General features: G+C 34.1%; 1 protein-coding gene across 4 annotated transcripts in view; it reads left to right on the forward strand.

Annotated features, from left to right (window-relative positions):
• The window catches only part of CSMD1 (CUB and Sushi multiple domains 1), a 1,186,669-nt gene that overhangs the window by 722,468 nt on the left and 446,954 nt on the right, over positions 1–17,247 (forward strand). For all 4 annotated transcript variants that reach the window (XM_032184761.1, XM_032184762.1, XM_032184764.1 and 1 more), the window contains exon 6: positions 14,918–15,030. In XM_032184761.1, the coding sequence (XP_032040652.1) occupies positions 14,918–15,030 (113 nt within the window). The remainder of the gene's footprint in view (positions 1–14,917; positions 15,031–17,247) is intronic.

A 17,247-nucleotide genomic window follows, 5' to 3' on the forward strand; every position in this document is an offset into this window, starting at 1 on the left:
CCTGGAGAAGAGAAGGCTCCAGGGAGACCTTATACAGGCCTTCCGGTACGTAAAGGGGACCTACAGGAAAGCAGGAGAAGGAATCTTTGTCAGGGGGTGTAGTGAATACCTTTAAAGGGGGAATGCTTTTAAACTCAAAGAGGCAAGATTTGGATTAGGGATGGATTAGGAAGATTTGTATAGGGAAGAAATTTTTTACTGTAGATGTGGTGAGTCACTGGAACATGTTTCCCAGAGAAGCTGTGGATGCCCCATCCCTGGAAGTGTTTAAGCCCAGGTTGGATGGGGCTTTGGTATAGCGGTAGACATCCTTTCCAATGGCAGGGGGTTTGGAACTAGATTACATTTAATGTCCCTTCCAACCCAAGACATTCTATGATTTTCCATGGTGCAAAAAAGGCGACATCAAGTAGAACTAGGAAAATGTATCTGTATTCAGTAGTCATTGTTATGTAAAAGGATTGAAAGCTTTTATTTTGGTATGCTAGATTTCAGTGATTTTATTTTCTTGTCATCGTATAATATTTTGAAATATCTCACTAAATTCTGATGAAGTATGACAAATTTATTTCTGACATCCATGGTGAATGGATGTGGCCATTTAGATTTCCTTCAAGATAAGTAAAGCTAGAAGATTTTTAATGAGCAATCTTCAAATTCTTGTTCATTTTTCATCAATGAAACAACGTTTGTTTCTGATATATGAATCACAATTCCTTGCTATTTTCCCTCTATTTGGAGGCCTTTTGTGGTTCTGAAATTGTTAAAAAGATTTTCTGTTAGTAGAAAATAGCCATGTTTTGTAGTGTTTTCAGCACAGAACTCCAGTAATTTAGTGTTATATTCTGCAGCTTCCTATACTTTTAGAATTACTCTTTAATTTCATCATTGCAATTGTCTATTTGTACATGTCTATGTAAATGACATTCACAGGTGTTAACACCTATGTTAAAGCAATTAGCTGCTAATTGGCTCTCAACAAAAAATAATCTTTTTTGGTTTCCGAAGTCATAATTAATGTCACCAATTTTCAGCAGTAACTATGTTGTGTTCCTGAATATTTTATGAGTGTTTATTTTGTTATAAATTGCTTTTTGTCATATGCTGGCTATCAGTGTTCTTATACCCAAAGGATTCTGAATTATTATTTGTTGTTTTCTTGATTCACTTGTGTAGCTTTTCACATTGTGTCTGCTATTGTAAGGTTCTGGAAACCTAAATCTGTGAGGTTTTATATTATTTTCTAATGGATTTTAATCTGTTCCTTACCTTCCAATCTATTCTCCCCACTTACAGTTAAAACTTCTCCTGGCATAGCTCCCAAGGTCTATCAGAAATCCTAGTTATGGTCCCAGCCACATCAAGATGCATTCCTCCATGCAGGGCAAATAGAGCTGCAAAGAAAGAACTACATGGTTTTCATCCTTGCCTTTCCTGTCCTGCTGCATTTTTTGCCAATGCTTTCAGGGACCTGAGTGGTGTTTTTTATGTTTGATTGTTTGTTTGGTTGGTGGTGGTTTCGTCTACAATTTTTAAAAGTCACCTTAAACATGTTAGAACTCTTCTTTATTTACCATTTCTCCTCAACAAATCATTTCTATCTGTAACAGATACAGAGAATATTATGACATGAGAAAAAGGCCTCGGGTTGTGCTCAGGAAGGTTTAAGCCATAATCAGGAAGAATTTCGTAACAGAATGAGTGGTTAGACATTGGGGAAGAGAAGACACTAGGGAAGTGGTGGAGTCACTCTCCCTGGAAGTATTTAAGAGATGCGTGGAAGTGGCATTCAGGGATATAGATTAGGGATGGACTTTGTAGTATGTAGTAGACTTGTAGTATGTAGTGGTAGAGATGGACTTGATGATTTCAGGTGTCTTTTTCAACCTAAAGAATTCTGTGATTCTATATACCACTTCCAATTTGATAGCAATTTCTGCTGTAGTAGCAATACCATCTTCAATCCACAAAAGACAGAAATTGCAATTTTGTTGTGAAGTCTTTATCATGGGACAGGCAGATTTCTCTGGGCCTAAGCTGAACCACAGCCTCATGTGCTGCGGAACTTTGAACTTAGTGATATGGTTTAGTGGAGGACTTGTTGGTGTTAGGTCAGAGGTTGGACTTGATTATCTTGAGATCTCTTCCAACCTAGACAATTCCATGATTCTGTAACAGTGATGTGTGTTAAAAGTGACTTCAGTCTATGAAGGCTGGGGGAAGAGGTGGCAGAAGACATTTTTTCTTTGTAAGCAGTTAAGCAGTTAGGAGCTGTTCTTTCTTCTTTCCATGCTGGTGGGTGGTAGAGCTTTTAACAAGTGAAGGAAAAATTTCCCAAGGAAGGAATAAATGAAAAATAACTGAGAAAGTTCAGGGTAATATTACACCCAATATGTAAAGTAATTAGTTTAACAAGCTAATTAACTTTAATGGACTGTCCCACTATTCCCTTGTCTCCTTTACTGACCTGTTTATTGAAGTTTTCTGAAAACTAACTGCTCTATTTGCAAAGCCGCAAACAATTCAAGGCTACTGCTGTTGGTTAATTTAGAATCTGAACCTGGTTTTATCTGAACCTAGTAATTATAATGAAATGTTAGTGTGTCAGGAAGCAGAGAAGGATACAGAAATTCTCCTAATACATAAATTCAACTAATTTTATGTGCTGCAAAGAAGGAAGGAAGTATGTGAATCTAAAGATATGAAAACAGGAGATTTTTCTTTTTGTGAAGAGGAAGAACAGACAATGAGGGGCAATAGAATATTTAGGCTAACTTTTCAGTAATGATAAAGGAAACAATGGCAGCAGTGTGTGCAATACAGTACGTTTACACACCGCTGAAACTTTTAAGAGTCTATAGGTGTAAACTTAATCAAAGTTTATTGAAATTTCAGAGGAGTCAGGAACTGAATGACTGCTTTGGAAAAATTTGTCTTATAATAGGACACTAGCAATTGGGCAACCCTCCATCTATATGTTATGAAATCTTTTCTTAAGAGTACATATCTAACTGTTTTACAACATATATTTTTTATAATTGTTTGTTGTTGCTGTTGTTATTTTGGGGTGGGGAGGTTAATCGTTGTTTTGTTTTTTCTTAGAATTAGTAAGTTGCATTTGTTATATTAAGGAAGTAACTTGGCTGGGTGTAGCATTTGTGGTGTAGGCAATAATCTTCATGAAGCAGTATGGGCAGCTTCAAAATATATGAAAATTTGATGGAACAATAAATTACTCATCATGTCAGCAATTAAAAATAACAGAGTTGCTATCTAGCTAAGCTATTCATCTTACTAGCTTAAGTGTTTTGCCTCTTAGCAGTGGAAAAATACCTATGTCACAATGTTTATTGTTGCTAATACTTTCTAGCCAGAAAATATGTGGATGTTAAAAGATAAGAAAAATGTTTCTACTTTCACAAAGAACCCTGAAATATCCACCCAAAAAAAGCTTGGGACCATGTCTGATTCTGGCAAAATTGCTCATCGAATTCCATGCTCACTTAGCACAGACCATGGCTGGTTGAATAAACAAAGAAACAAACAAAAACAACAACAACAGGAATGCATTCAGTTAAATAAAATAAAATAAAATGCATGCTTACTGCTGAAAAACAACATGGAAGCAATTCATGTCCTGGTGGTATTGGTGTTGCAGTTGACACTGAGACAACTTACTGATAGTTGTAATGCTAATTGTAGCATTTGGAAATAAGGAAATTGAGTAAATTCTGTGTCCAAAATTCAAATAAAATATCCTGGCTTCCAGAATATGCATTATTATAAACAGGTATGTGTTTGCACTCTGATAGCAATTTAGCAGGAAAGTTTCTCTCTCCCGACCCCACTTAAGAGAAACGTAATTGAAAATATATTTATTCTGCCAATACATATAGACTACTTGAAATTAATACTATTTTAATCATACCTTGAATCAGAAATGCCTATAACATCTCTTTGGAAATCATCTATACTTTTTTTTTCTTTTAATTATTTGGAAATACACCAGACATAGAACTTAGTAGGGGGTGTATCTAAAATAAGAGAATTCATCTGCTGTCAGATATTCTATGACGCTATTTACTGTTTTTTTTTTTTTTTTTTTTTTAGGGCTTCTTGATTTTGGTATTAAGATGTGTCATTCTAGCATGACCTATTGCTTATTTATTCTTCCGTGACATTTGAGAGATGAACCAACAAATATTACTCTTGCTTAACAAGATATTAAACAGTAAATCCAGAGTCTGTGCAAAAGGTGTTGGTGTTTTCTTTATACAGTAATTCTATTTTACTTATAAAATAGAATTTATAAAGTAATTCTATTTTAAAGTAAAATATGTCAGCTTCATACAGTAGAAAAAAATAATAAATCAGCATGGGGAAGGTTATTATTATGATTTTTTCTTATTTCAGTTTTCCAGTGTTAGGCTGAAATTTTCTCCAAATAAGATGCAGTTAATATCTTATATCTAACTGTCATTGGTACTCTTTGTTGCACTATACTGCTGATTCAACCTGGAAATCATATTTCATGATGTTATAATTTCAAGGAAATTAGACCTTTTTTTGTGAAACTGAATTAACTAAATGTCAGTTCCTGATTTGGTTGCATAGTTCTTTTCATTATAAAGTTACCATTTTCTGGTAATTATTAAACAGTGTGTGTGGGAGAACATTAAGCTTTTCTGTTTGCTTCTAACTAATATCTTTAATTTCTGTATACAGACAAAATGAAAATAAAAGAAAACAGGCATGTATCGCTAGAAAATTGCGTTTTTCCCTCACAACCTCTGTTTTTCAGGGAAAACTATGTGGTTCCAATGGAAATAAAGTTACTTTTTGACACTTAAAATAGCCTAGTTAGAGACTTCTACTTAATTATATAACTATAAGAACAAAATAATATGGTCAATGTAAGGAAAATGTGTGAAAAATGAAGTCAACTTGACAAGCTTGACAAGATGTACTAAGAATTTAAACATTTGCCTTAGGTCTACATCCTGCCAATTCTAAAATTAGTCTTGAAAAAAATTACACTTGAACATTAATCAAAGTATCAACAAAACCCAGCAAGGTTAATTTTACCACTTCAGAATATCAATGAAATGCATACCATCACTGAAATGAGTAAATATAGTGTTGTTTGTCTAACTCAATGCTTAACATGAGTAGGAGAAAATAGTGATGGAGCTACACAATGCTTCCATCCCAAGGGAAAACTTACTTTTTAGAGATATGAAGAGCACAGTTTGGACATGTGGTTAGGGCTATTCCTACGTGTTGGGTTCACTTGCTTGTCTGTTTTTGAATGTTACCACATGAAGATACCGAGTAAGAAGACTTGTTACTTGTTTAAATATTATCATTGCGTGGCTACCATCATGCTAATCTTTTATACAAGTTATATATTTGCTGATCACACTAAAATTTTGAAATGTAATTGCCCAAATTCTGTAACACTTGAAGATACTAAATGATGTAATTTTCAAAGACGTTAAGAGTCAGCATCTCAGCAACCACATCACATTTTACATTGAACAAAAAAAAATAATATACATATACATATACATATACATATACATATACATATACATATACATATACATATACATATACATATACATATACATATACATATACATATACATATACATATACATATACATATACATATACATATACGGTATTATGGTTAAATATTCTATTTTCATTGTTCTCAAACAGAAACATTTTATAGTCCTTTTTATGAAAAGGAAACTTGCAGTACCAGATAGAGATAATGCTGAAAACCACTGCATGTGGTTGTCCTGTAGACTTCAATGGGATTTCAGTATTGATCAAGGATTTTCAGAATTGAATCCTAAATTGTTAATTATCAGTCCATAAAAACTCAATTGAGTTGTGTGTGTTTTTGTTGTTGTTGTTGTTTTTCCAAATGCCCTTTTCAGTCAGTCTGGGCTGTTTCTTAACATTCACAAGTTAAACAAAAAGATGCACCTGGAACTACACTGTTATTTGCAGTAGCACTATCATTTCTTGTTTTAATGAGTTCTCTCTATTTCCTTAACTATTATAATAATGGTCTAATAGGAATTTAGTATTTCTATTAGGATGGAGTTACAGATGTGAGTCATTTTTAATGCAGAATAATTTTATACTATTAGTATATTTTATACTATTGTATTTTTGCCATAGAAACATTCATGAACTGAATGGTTCATTTAACGATTACAGTTAAAAACTACTGATGGACCATCAGTAGGTCTTTTTAAATATTTGTGGATTTTATGTCTGTCACATTTTAGCAATGACTTCCACATGTTCTACATGAGAACACTTTCAGAGGTGATATATATGATTGTAAAGAAGTGAAAAATCAGATTTAAAAATAGCTTGACCTTGGCAATATGAGCATTCGTTGTATCATCAAACTACTTCAGACTTTCTTATTATTGCAGACATGCATAAAAATTCAGACAAAATTAAAATTATAACTACTTTGGATGTATTTATTTTTAATACCCAAAAGACGAATGATAACATGGTATGTAACGTTAAAGTATCATGTATAATGTCTTACACACTTCAGTGAACCTGGGGAATCAAAATTGGGGAACCAATAATTGATTTAACTTGAGATTAATATTTTTTCCTATAAGTAATGCAACACTCTCAATCAGTTCTGAATTCGTTGGTTGTCAGTTACACTTTTTTCCCGAAGGTTTTGTCTAAGTCCTCCTCAGATGATAGTCCTTAGAGCAACTTGACATGAAAGGTGGCTTCTCTACAAGGCACTTTTAAATGCAGAAGTGGTAGAAGAGACCTAGTTAATATGAACCAATTTCATGTAACACTGTTGTATCAGTGGTACTGCATTCAGTACAAATTGGATTCATACTGTGGAATATATGTATCAACCTTGATTCAAACTGAGACACTGCTTTCTGGAGAGAATGAACCACATTAGTTATGATCTGGGTTGCTGAATGAAATAGGTATGGGATTGGAATATATACATGCAGAAACGCAGGGATATAGACATTTATGGAGAATACAAATAGTCTCAGTACTCAGAAGACCTTGAAGGATGGGGTAGTGTGTAAAGCAAAAAAATAAGTGATGATGTAATTAAAAAAAGATTGTTTCTTACATTACTGAGTCATGTTTCAAGTGATACTAATCGTGTTCTGTGTTGTAGACCAATCCCATTGAGGATAATGCTTGTTCACAGCTGTCAGTGAGGCTTTTGCATGATGTCTGGTTAGTCAAAGGATTATGTTACTCCTGGAGAAGAGGTATAATGACATTTTTATGTACAATAAATCTAATTTTCATGTAGAAAAGTGGATGTGCATGCACATATTTGTGGCACAAACCTGGCTGACCTGATTTAAGCTAGAGATGTCAGAAGATCACTGAGCACAGCTGGGTTTTGTGGCATTATAATGTCTGTGAGCGTAAGGCAAGCTGCTGCCACCTTTTAGACTGGAAAGGGTTTCTTCTTATGCTGTCAAAATGACTGAAGAAGGTAGAATTTTATAAATACATACACTTAATGTGTATATAATCTTCCCCAGAATAAGTGAAGACTAGGTTGTTCTGGAAATTATTCTAGATTGAAGTTCTTACAATGTAGCAGCTGATGGTCTGACCAATTAATCAGTTATCTCAGTTTCAATATACATTGAAATGGACTATTATTTATAAAATTTCCTTGTCCTGGATATTTTATCCTCTATTTTGATTATTATTGTTTACTTTTGTGTACTTTTGGTGAATTCCGTAAATCTGAGACATTTAAATCTTTTTTTTTTTTTTTTTTTAAATAGATATGTTTTATGAAGTAGTATTATGAAACAGAAATGTAGTTTCATAAAACTTTACAGAGCAAAAGTACATTTTTTCAGAAAATCAGTTAAATTACATACAGTTGTATCCTTGGAAAACTTAAAATGCTATCTATTATTCCCATTCTGGCCAGTCTACAGACATTAGTCAATGAGTTATGTTCTTTTATCAGATATTGTTTAACTCTATTGTAAGATAACAGTATTTCATTGATTTATGATCTGAGAGAGCCATAATAAAGGATTGTAAAGAACATAGAGAACCAATAATGAGATTTTCTTCTTTTGTGTTTTACTGTTGAAGAGAGTATGTCAGATAGATCGATCCTAAACTCATTCTCCATAGAGAAGGCAGAAAGACACAATCTAGAAGAGCTCTAAAACTTATTCTTAAATTTCTCCTTTAGAGATTGTTGTTAAATGTCCACATCCAAGAAAAAGCAGCAACAAAGAAAACTGTTATTAAAGTAATGAAATGAAATAAGTTATACTGAATTTCAAAACATTTTTCAATTCATAGTATTAGTATATTCATTTTAGATTGCTTTGATAATCTTACGGCTGCATCTACAAATGAAAAGACATTGTAGGACTGCATAACTGCAAACTTAATATACCTGTCGATGCCTTTTTCATTGCAACTACCTATGTTAAGAATGTCCTGTTATCTGTCATGAGTTTACATCCTTTAGAGAATTAGAGAATAGACCTTTTCCAGAAAAAAAAAAAAAAAAAAATTATAATAGGTCCCTAATGCACTTAAAAATTTAAATCCCATTTGCACTAGTTATTATTTTATATATTTAAAATACGTTTTTCATAACAATGTGTCTGCACATTTGCATTTTTCTTAGCTGATGTGACTAAGAAGGAACAATTCTGGGAGATTAGTATCTGTATGAAAAATGACAATGAAATTGGCAAATAATAAATATTTCATAAGATTAATGGTTACTGAACGTTGCTTTAGACATCTGCATTTTGCAATCTATCATGTTAGATATTAATCCTTTATTACGAACTGATAGTAAATGAAAATAAATTTTAAAAAATAAAAAATTTCTCAACTTATTTTTTAAATGAGTAATTTCTAAATGTTATTGATGAAATTCAAATTTCTCATTTATGGACTTCATTATAATGATTTTTTTAAGGGATTAGTATGAACAAAAACAACAAAAATATATGTATATATACAGTTTTCAGAATATTAACAAAAATGCCCATATGAGTAATGGCAATAAAAACACTGTAGCTGCAATGCTCCTAAGGAGAATACTATGTGCTATGAGAACTAAATTTTATCATTGCACGTGTTAATAATTACAATCAACAAGATAATTTTTTAAGGCTAAATTTTTATCAACAAAGTGCTCAATTGCTGTATATCAGGCGCAACAAAAAAGCGCACAATTTAGTTTTATTTTTTCAATTGTGAGCTTGTTTTAAATTTTCATTTCCCTTCAGAACAGCTGCCATATTAACTTTAAGACCCCACACATATCTTCCCTGAATCTGGACATAAGAATTCCTTGCAAACGTATGGTAGAGTGGCTTACAATATTTAAGGCCTTAGTTGGATATCACTGCATTGAACAATAAAATCTAATTGATTTCTGTGTCCTAGAACTTAATGTTCAACTTTAGGTGGACAATGAAAGCCATATATCAGCAAAAACCTAGATGTGTAAGGAATTACTGTTCCTTTATTCACCAGCTTGAGTGCAGTAATAAAATTCCAGAGGAGGCATATTGTATCCAGAGTGCCATGGAATATTGATATTCAAATATCAGAACAGTAATGAAGAAAAATATTTGCTAGTACTGTTGAATCAATAAGCTGAGGTGTTCTTAATAAAACTGCTTTCCAAACGCCACTTACAAAAAATAAATAAATAAATAAAAATTACAAATCTTGCAAAAAAGACTGGAGATTTTGGGCACAAAATAATTAGAATAACTGGAGAGAGACTGAGGCAGCTTTCTTCAGAGAATAAAATTATGAATTTTGGCATGTCACATGATATAAATTATAATAACATTTATATGCCTTGGATGATGTTAACTGTTAATATTTAACTGTTGATATTGATATTCTAGCTCTCATTTCTAAGGTGAGACTAACGTGGAACTAGTGCGGAAGTCTAAAATACTTCATGCAATGTGTGCTCCCAAAATACCTGTTCCTCTCCCTTGACTGTACAGGGAGCTTAGCCCAGGTTCAGACTACTGAACAGTTGAAATTAGATAAGATGAAGCCCATGTTTTTCTTCTTATTTCACCAGGCCAAAGGGCTTCTGAGCATGTATGTAAACTTCTGCCCAGGTAACATGATTTTTTTTTTTCTTGGAAGGCATTGATCTGAGTCAATTCTGGGACAAAGTATCAAATTTTTGCTTAACATTTCCTATTTAAGGAACCTGAATAAGGCTTTGTCACTTAAAACTTTATTTAACGGAATATATAATACAAAACAACCTTATATTAAATCATAATAATTTAGTTTTATTTAGGTCAGCCATTAGCATTTTTAATGTAACAATTAGTAAGTGCCCTGAGAAGGGAAAGAAAGGAATGAATAACATTTTACCAGACTTTGAAAATGCTCCATAATAATGCATTTTGAAAAATCCATGAAGTTATCACAAAGTTATCACTTCTCACTTTTCTCTTATTAATCATTCCACACGAAACATATCTGAATTGTTGTCCAGGCAATGCTTCAAGTTATAATGCAATCAAGTTAGTTATGGTCTTAATGAATGTAACAACTTCACATGGACTCAATGTGACAAACAGCATATATTAAACCATAGATTGCTGTTTGGCTGAACACAAAATGGGGAAAATACATAAAATAGACAGAAGGAAAAGTGTAAATGAGTTGACAAAATAAACTCCCAAATCCACAGATTTATTTTTTTTAATTCTTTCCCACATTTTCAATTTTAGGGAGGTAAAGTGTTAACAGTTTTCTAAGATAAGAATAAAATATCATTTGGATATAGTGAAAAAAATGTCAAGAACCCTTTAAATAGAAGTTTCTTTTTTTTTTTGTTCAGACAAAACCATTAATTAGTTTCTTTTCTTATCAAACCAAAACCGAAATTGTTCTTCCTCTCAATTAAGTGTAAAATACTGTAGCTATACCCGAATTTGAGTTAAATATGATTTCATAAATACTTTTAGCTGAATTTTTAGCTGGAGAAAATAAATATTTTAGTGACAAACCCATTAGTACTCACTGTAATAAAACCCAGCACTATCTCGTGAAAGTGGAATAGAGACTTCAAAGAACATTCTGCTTCTGTATGTGGCACACAGCTCGTAAGGAAAACATAACTCCTTCAAGATTATATGAAAATGGAATGCATTATGTGTATTAACAGTATATTAGTGTCTGAGAGGAAATTACAGAATAATAATAAAAATGAAAGCATCAAGTGAAATAATAAAACATGAAGTTGTTTATTTACTCCTTACACTGCTCAACAGTAAGAAAGTCTCTGCTATTTGTGATCCTATTCCAGCCAAACTAGCTTCAGGTTTACAAGGAGAGTAGCTGACACAGTTTAATTATTTCTCATTATTTCTTGTGAGATGGAGTGTTTATCAGCTGAGGAGTAGTATCACACTAATATAACTGTAAAACTTCAAACCTGGCCAAGTAGGTTTTTATGGTGCTGCAATAAGCAGCATGCACAGGAGTCCTCTGAAATATCTGCCTTGTTCTGGGGAGCACTGTGCAAAAATCTTGTATTTAGAAATGAAAGGGCTGAGGTTCCCTGTACAATTTTCATTCTGAAGCTTCAGATAAATGCATTGCTATACAAATTTATTTGAAAAAAAATTACTTTTTTTTTTTTTTTTCCTCCTGTGGGTTGGCTCTTTAACAGGTCACTCAGTGAATGAACAGCAATTTTATGTTTCCTTTAATCTGCACTCCATGTGGACTCAAATACTGTTTAACACACAGCATTCAAGCCTGTCACTTGTCAAAGTGACAACCAATTTTAACCCCTCTGAAGTTAGAAGCTAAGGAACTAGCTGACATTAGTAATTGTGATGAAAACATTTTCAGCACATGCTTAAATAACATATTTTTCATATACATATGAAAAAACTTGATTTATGTAATTCAGATTAGATATTACTTCTTCTATACCATTATAGTCTTTAAGTGTTTGACCACCCTCACACTATAGAATTTTTTCCTAATTTTTTGTTGAATTTATTGTTATTTCTGAATTTGTCTACTGCAATGAAGAGATTTTGAACACTTTACAGGAAAAAATAAAAATAAAAATGTTATGCATAGTTTATAGGCTTGCTTCCCAAAATATCCTTATAATTAAATTAGCCACTAAGTCATATTTCACTCTCTCATTGTCTTCAGTTAAAAGACAAGCAGCATTTCCAGTAAATGTATTCCTGTCTAGTACACTATCACAGAAATCACACAGCTAAATTAAAACTTTATTTAATAGGTTACTTCAAATACTGTCTGTTTCATGTTCATATTGCCATTATCTTACTTAGTTACAAATCATCGTATTATCCTATTTAGCTGTAAATTATAGGGTTCACATAGATCTGAAAATATGTGTATATTGTGTGCCTGGAAAATAACTGTTTATTATAAATGTGGCTAATGAAAGATGTACTTTGAATTCACTTTTAGAAGGAGGTGTTTTTACTTTTTTATTTATGTACAATTTAGTTCATACAAGAATTTAATATTAGAATCATAGAATATCCTGAGTTGGAAGGGACCCTTAAGGATCATCAAGTCCAACTCTTGACACCGCACAGGTCTACCCGAAAGTTCAGACCATGTGCCTAAGTTCACAGTCCAATCTTTTCTTAAATTCAGACAGGCTCGGTGCAGTGACCACTTCCCTGGGGAGCCTGTTTCCAGTGTGCAACCACCCTCTCTGTGAAGAACCCCCTCCTGACGTCCAGCCTAAATTTCCCCTGCCTCAGCTTAACCCCGTTCCCGCGGGTCCTGTCACTGGTGTTAATGGAGAAAAGGTCTCCTGCCTCTTGACAACCCCTTGCGAGGAAGTTGTAGACTGTGATGAGGTCCCCCCTCAGCTCCTCTTCTCCAGGCTGAACAGGCCCAGTGACCTCAGCCGTTCCTCGTACGTCTTCCCCTCAAGGCCTTTCACCATCTTCGTAGCCCTCCTCTGGACACTCTCCAACAGTTTCATGTCCTTTTTATACTGTGGTGCCCAGAACTGCACACAGTACTCGAGGTGAGGCCGCACCAGTGCAGAGTAGAGCGGGACAATCACCTCCCTTGACCTACTAGCGATGCCGTGCTTGATGCACCCCAGGATACGATTGGCCCTCCTGGCTGCCAGGGCACACTGCTGGCTCATATTCAACTTGCTGTCTATCACGACCCCCAGATCCCTCTCTTCTAGGCTGCTCTCCAGCGTCTCATCGCCCAGTCTGTACATGCAGCCAGGGTTTCCCCGTCCCAGGTGCAGGACCCGGCACTTGCTCTTATTGAACTTCATGCGGTTGGTGATCGCCCAGCTCTCCAACCTGTCCAGATCCTCTGCAAGGCCTTTACGCCCTCATTTGAGTCCACAACTCCTCCAAGTTTGGTGTCATCAGCAAACTTGCTCAAAATACCCTCTATTCCTACATCCAGATTGTTTATAAAAATATTGAAAAGTACCGGCCCTAAAATGGAGCCTTGGGACCCCACTGGTGACCGCCCGCCAGCCTGACACAGCCCATTTACCGTAACCCTTTGGGCCCTGCCCGTTAGCCAATTGCTCACCCATCGTATGATGTTTTATTTAGCTGTATGGTGGACATTTTGTCCAGTAGGATCCTATGGGAAACCGTGTCAAAAGCCTTGCTGAAGTCCAAAAAAATCACATCAGCTGGTTTCCCTTGGTCCACCATACGGGTGATCTTATCATAAAAGGAAATCAGGTTAGTTAGGCAGGACCTACCCTTCACAAACCCATGCTGGCTGGGACCAATGACTGCTTTGTCCCCCAGGTGCACCTCAATAAGTCCGAGAACCAACTTCTCCATGATTTTACCAGGCACTGACGTGAGACTGACAGGCCTGTAATTGCTAGGGTCTTCTTTCTGAAGAAACAGCCAAGAGTTCCATGTACTTTAAAATCTGGAGTTCTGGATATGCCAGATAGAATGCTATTACACGTGTATTTCATTTAAAACAGAACAAAACAGAACAACAACAAAAAACACAAGCAAAAACAAACAACAACGAAAAACAGCCGGTAAACTAAGATATGAAAATGAACTATCAGTATTTCTAGTATTTTGGGAACTCTGAGGTACCCAAAAGTGCTCTGAGGTACTTGAACCAGTTTTATTAACAAATGGTGTGGTGCAATGATAGACTACACTATGACAAAATCTGGTGCAAGGGCCTGTTGCCTATATTAGACAATTTTTTGGTATGCACTCCTTCTTTACTGATAGCTAATGCAACGTAGTTGCCTTACATTTAGTTATGTTGATTTATTACTATTATTATTATTATTTTTTTTTTTAATTAAATATGGGTAGACATGAATACACACAAAACAGTTAGGCAGGATATTTATGTAGCAATAAATTACCATCCAAGCTTAACATTATCTTGTGCCCATAACTCTTATTGATCCTTTCTTAACTCCTTATATTTGGTTTACTGTGAGGTATCTGACACAGCAGGGGTTCAGATGATCATGTTTTGTCATAATTTGATTATTGTTTGCTGAATTAGTTGATAGTTTGCATACACAAACAAGCACAAACACACACTAAAAATATTACGTTTCTATTTTAATTCACATCAAAGTAGTTTGGAGATACAAAATGGATAGCTATAATGAAACAAACAAACTCCCATGTTTTTATAGATTAAGCTAGTAATAATTGAGATTAGATGACAGTGAATCACTGTTGACAAATATACATTGTAAACAATACAACAATATATTTGGCTTTTTTTTTTTTTTTTAATGTCTTCAAGGAAGTCTAAACATGAGTTTTTGCAACCATGACAAATCTTTTTTTTTTTTTTTTTTTTTTTCCAGGCTGACTGGTATGAATCTACCTTCTCCTGTTATCAGCAGTAAGAACTGGTTACGGCTCCATTTTACATCTGACAGCAACCACCGAAGAAAGGGTTTTAATGCTCAGTTCCAAGGTAGGAAATGTAAAAAAAAAAAAAAAAAAAAAAAAAAAGTGCATCAGAAAAAAGTCCTTTACTTTTAAGCATGGCTAACGAGGCAGTGGTAGAAATTTGTGTTTATATATCAGGGATAGTTAAAGAGCTGACTCATTACTACAGCTCTTAAATTGGGTAGCTGTTACCATTGTGTGATCAGGTACTTCTAGGGATTTATTTTTGAAAAAAGTATTTGTGCTTCACATTGCTGTTTGCTTTAAGTATGTGTTTGCTTGCTTACTTTTTATATAGTAAATTGCTTTGCATTCAGTCTGGTCTTTGCTTTAAAAACATGCCTGGAATGCAACTTGCAGAAAGTCAGTTCCACACAAAGGCATGCCTCTACCTAAATGTTGTCTTCCTTCATTACTCAAAGTGAAACTCTTATCCAGAAGCTACATTCATCATTTGGAAATTTAGCTCCGTCCTAGCAAAGCACAAATCATATTTCAGGCTTCTGCATAAAATTAAATGCACAATTTTAAAGGAAGACAAGACGATGTCAATGTTGTTGTCAGTTTCTGCTTATGTTCACCTAGATATTCATTAAAATGCAATTTTTTGAATGGAATCTTTATTGATTTTTGTAGTTCATAAATTGTCATTCAAGATTAGAAACACTGTAGTTAGATTGAAAACAGAAGAGCTCTATAAGTCAGAAATATAATCAGATTCTTAATTTATCTGTACTTTTAAATTCTGTGCTTCCATAAACTGTTTTAAACATTTTGCCCCCACACACCATTATGAGGTACATCCAGAAAGGCAGGACCTGTATCACATTTTAGAAAATGACAAATGCACTGCAACAACCATGTGTTTTTGGTGACTGTATAACAAATGCATGTAATACAGATAAAAACATTTAACATACATAGTTCTTTTTTCTCTAAAAAGAATGTCACAATTCTAGGGATTTCATTATTTTTTTTTTAATTTCGTTGTTTTCTCGACCAAACACAAGTATGTATTCTGTGATCGTTTGCACTTATAACTTACTTTTACAAAGTATTAAGGATGTACATGTTATGCCACTATTGGTGACTATGAATTTAAATGTACTGCTTACTTTACTCTCTGTCTTAAACCTAATAAATGGAGAGCGCGAAAAAAATGTGACTCATCCTTCTGGAAATCTAAGAATCGGCAGAATAACAAAGGAAAGCTTGGGATAGAGTAACCAATTCTGAAAACTACTTTTTTGTTATTTTTCAATATATCTTGTTTTTTTCTAAATACTCACTAGAAAACTAAAGCTGTTGGTAAACACCTAGGGAGATTTTTTTTCCCCACATGTATATCTGTACATTAGATATTTTACTTGAGTGTAATGGTAAACTTGACTGAACCACCACATAACTGTTATTTACCTTAGTATTGTAAAGATTCTTTAGAAATTTTTGTATTTTGAGAAATGGTTTTGTAATGCTGAATTTAATGACTTTTATGGTATAAAAAGCATGTAAAAACAAATTATAAACTTAATGGACTCTAGTTACACACTGGTGAAAGCCAGAAATGTACTGGTTTAACTTAGTTTTAGGTGACTGAAAGACTGATTGAAATAGATTAAATTGCCATTTTTTGTTCTATTTCGGACTGTCTTTACAAGTGAGAGATTTAATCTTGGGACTCTTGCTTCGTCTTTCTTCTGAAGAGTATCAATCCTCAAAATAATTGAAAATGAAATAGTAACTATAGTTAGTTACTCTTTTGAGACTCTAAATTCAGCTCTAGCTTAAAACAAGTCATTGCACTCCTACAGAGCTAAAATTGCTTTATTCATTGGAGTTCATCAGATCTACCTTAACATAATACATCCCAAATAATACTGGAAAATAATAAGATACAGCTAACACCATTGTTATTTTATTGTCAGAAGGCATCTGGATATGGTCCAGGATAGCCTGCTCTGGGAGGTCCTGCCTGAGCAGGGGGTTGGACCAGGTGACCTCCCGAGGTCCCTTCCAACCGCAACCATTCTGTGATTCTGTGACTTATATCTAGTCATAAGATTGCATGAGTTACCAAAAACAAATGAACAAATGAACAAAACCCACAGAAGAACCCCTGAAAGTTTAAGTGAATAGTGTTGAACAAGGGTCTGCTGACTCCAGCAGCTCTGCAGAGGTGAGGATGCTGCAGCTTCATTCCCCAAGATCCAGCCAGAAACTGGAATAATACTTTGCAGTACCC

The sequence above is a fragment of the Aythya fuligula genome, chromosome 3 (assembly GCF_009819795.1).
Source record: "Aythya fuligula isolate bAytFul2 chromosome 3, bAytFul2.pri, whole genome shotgun sequence".
NCBI lineage: Eukaryota > Metazoa > Chordata > Aves > Anseriformes > Anatidae > Aythya > Aythya fuligula.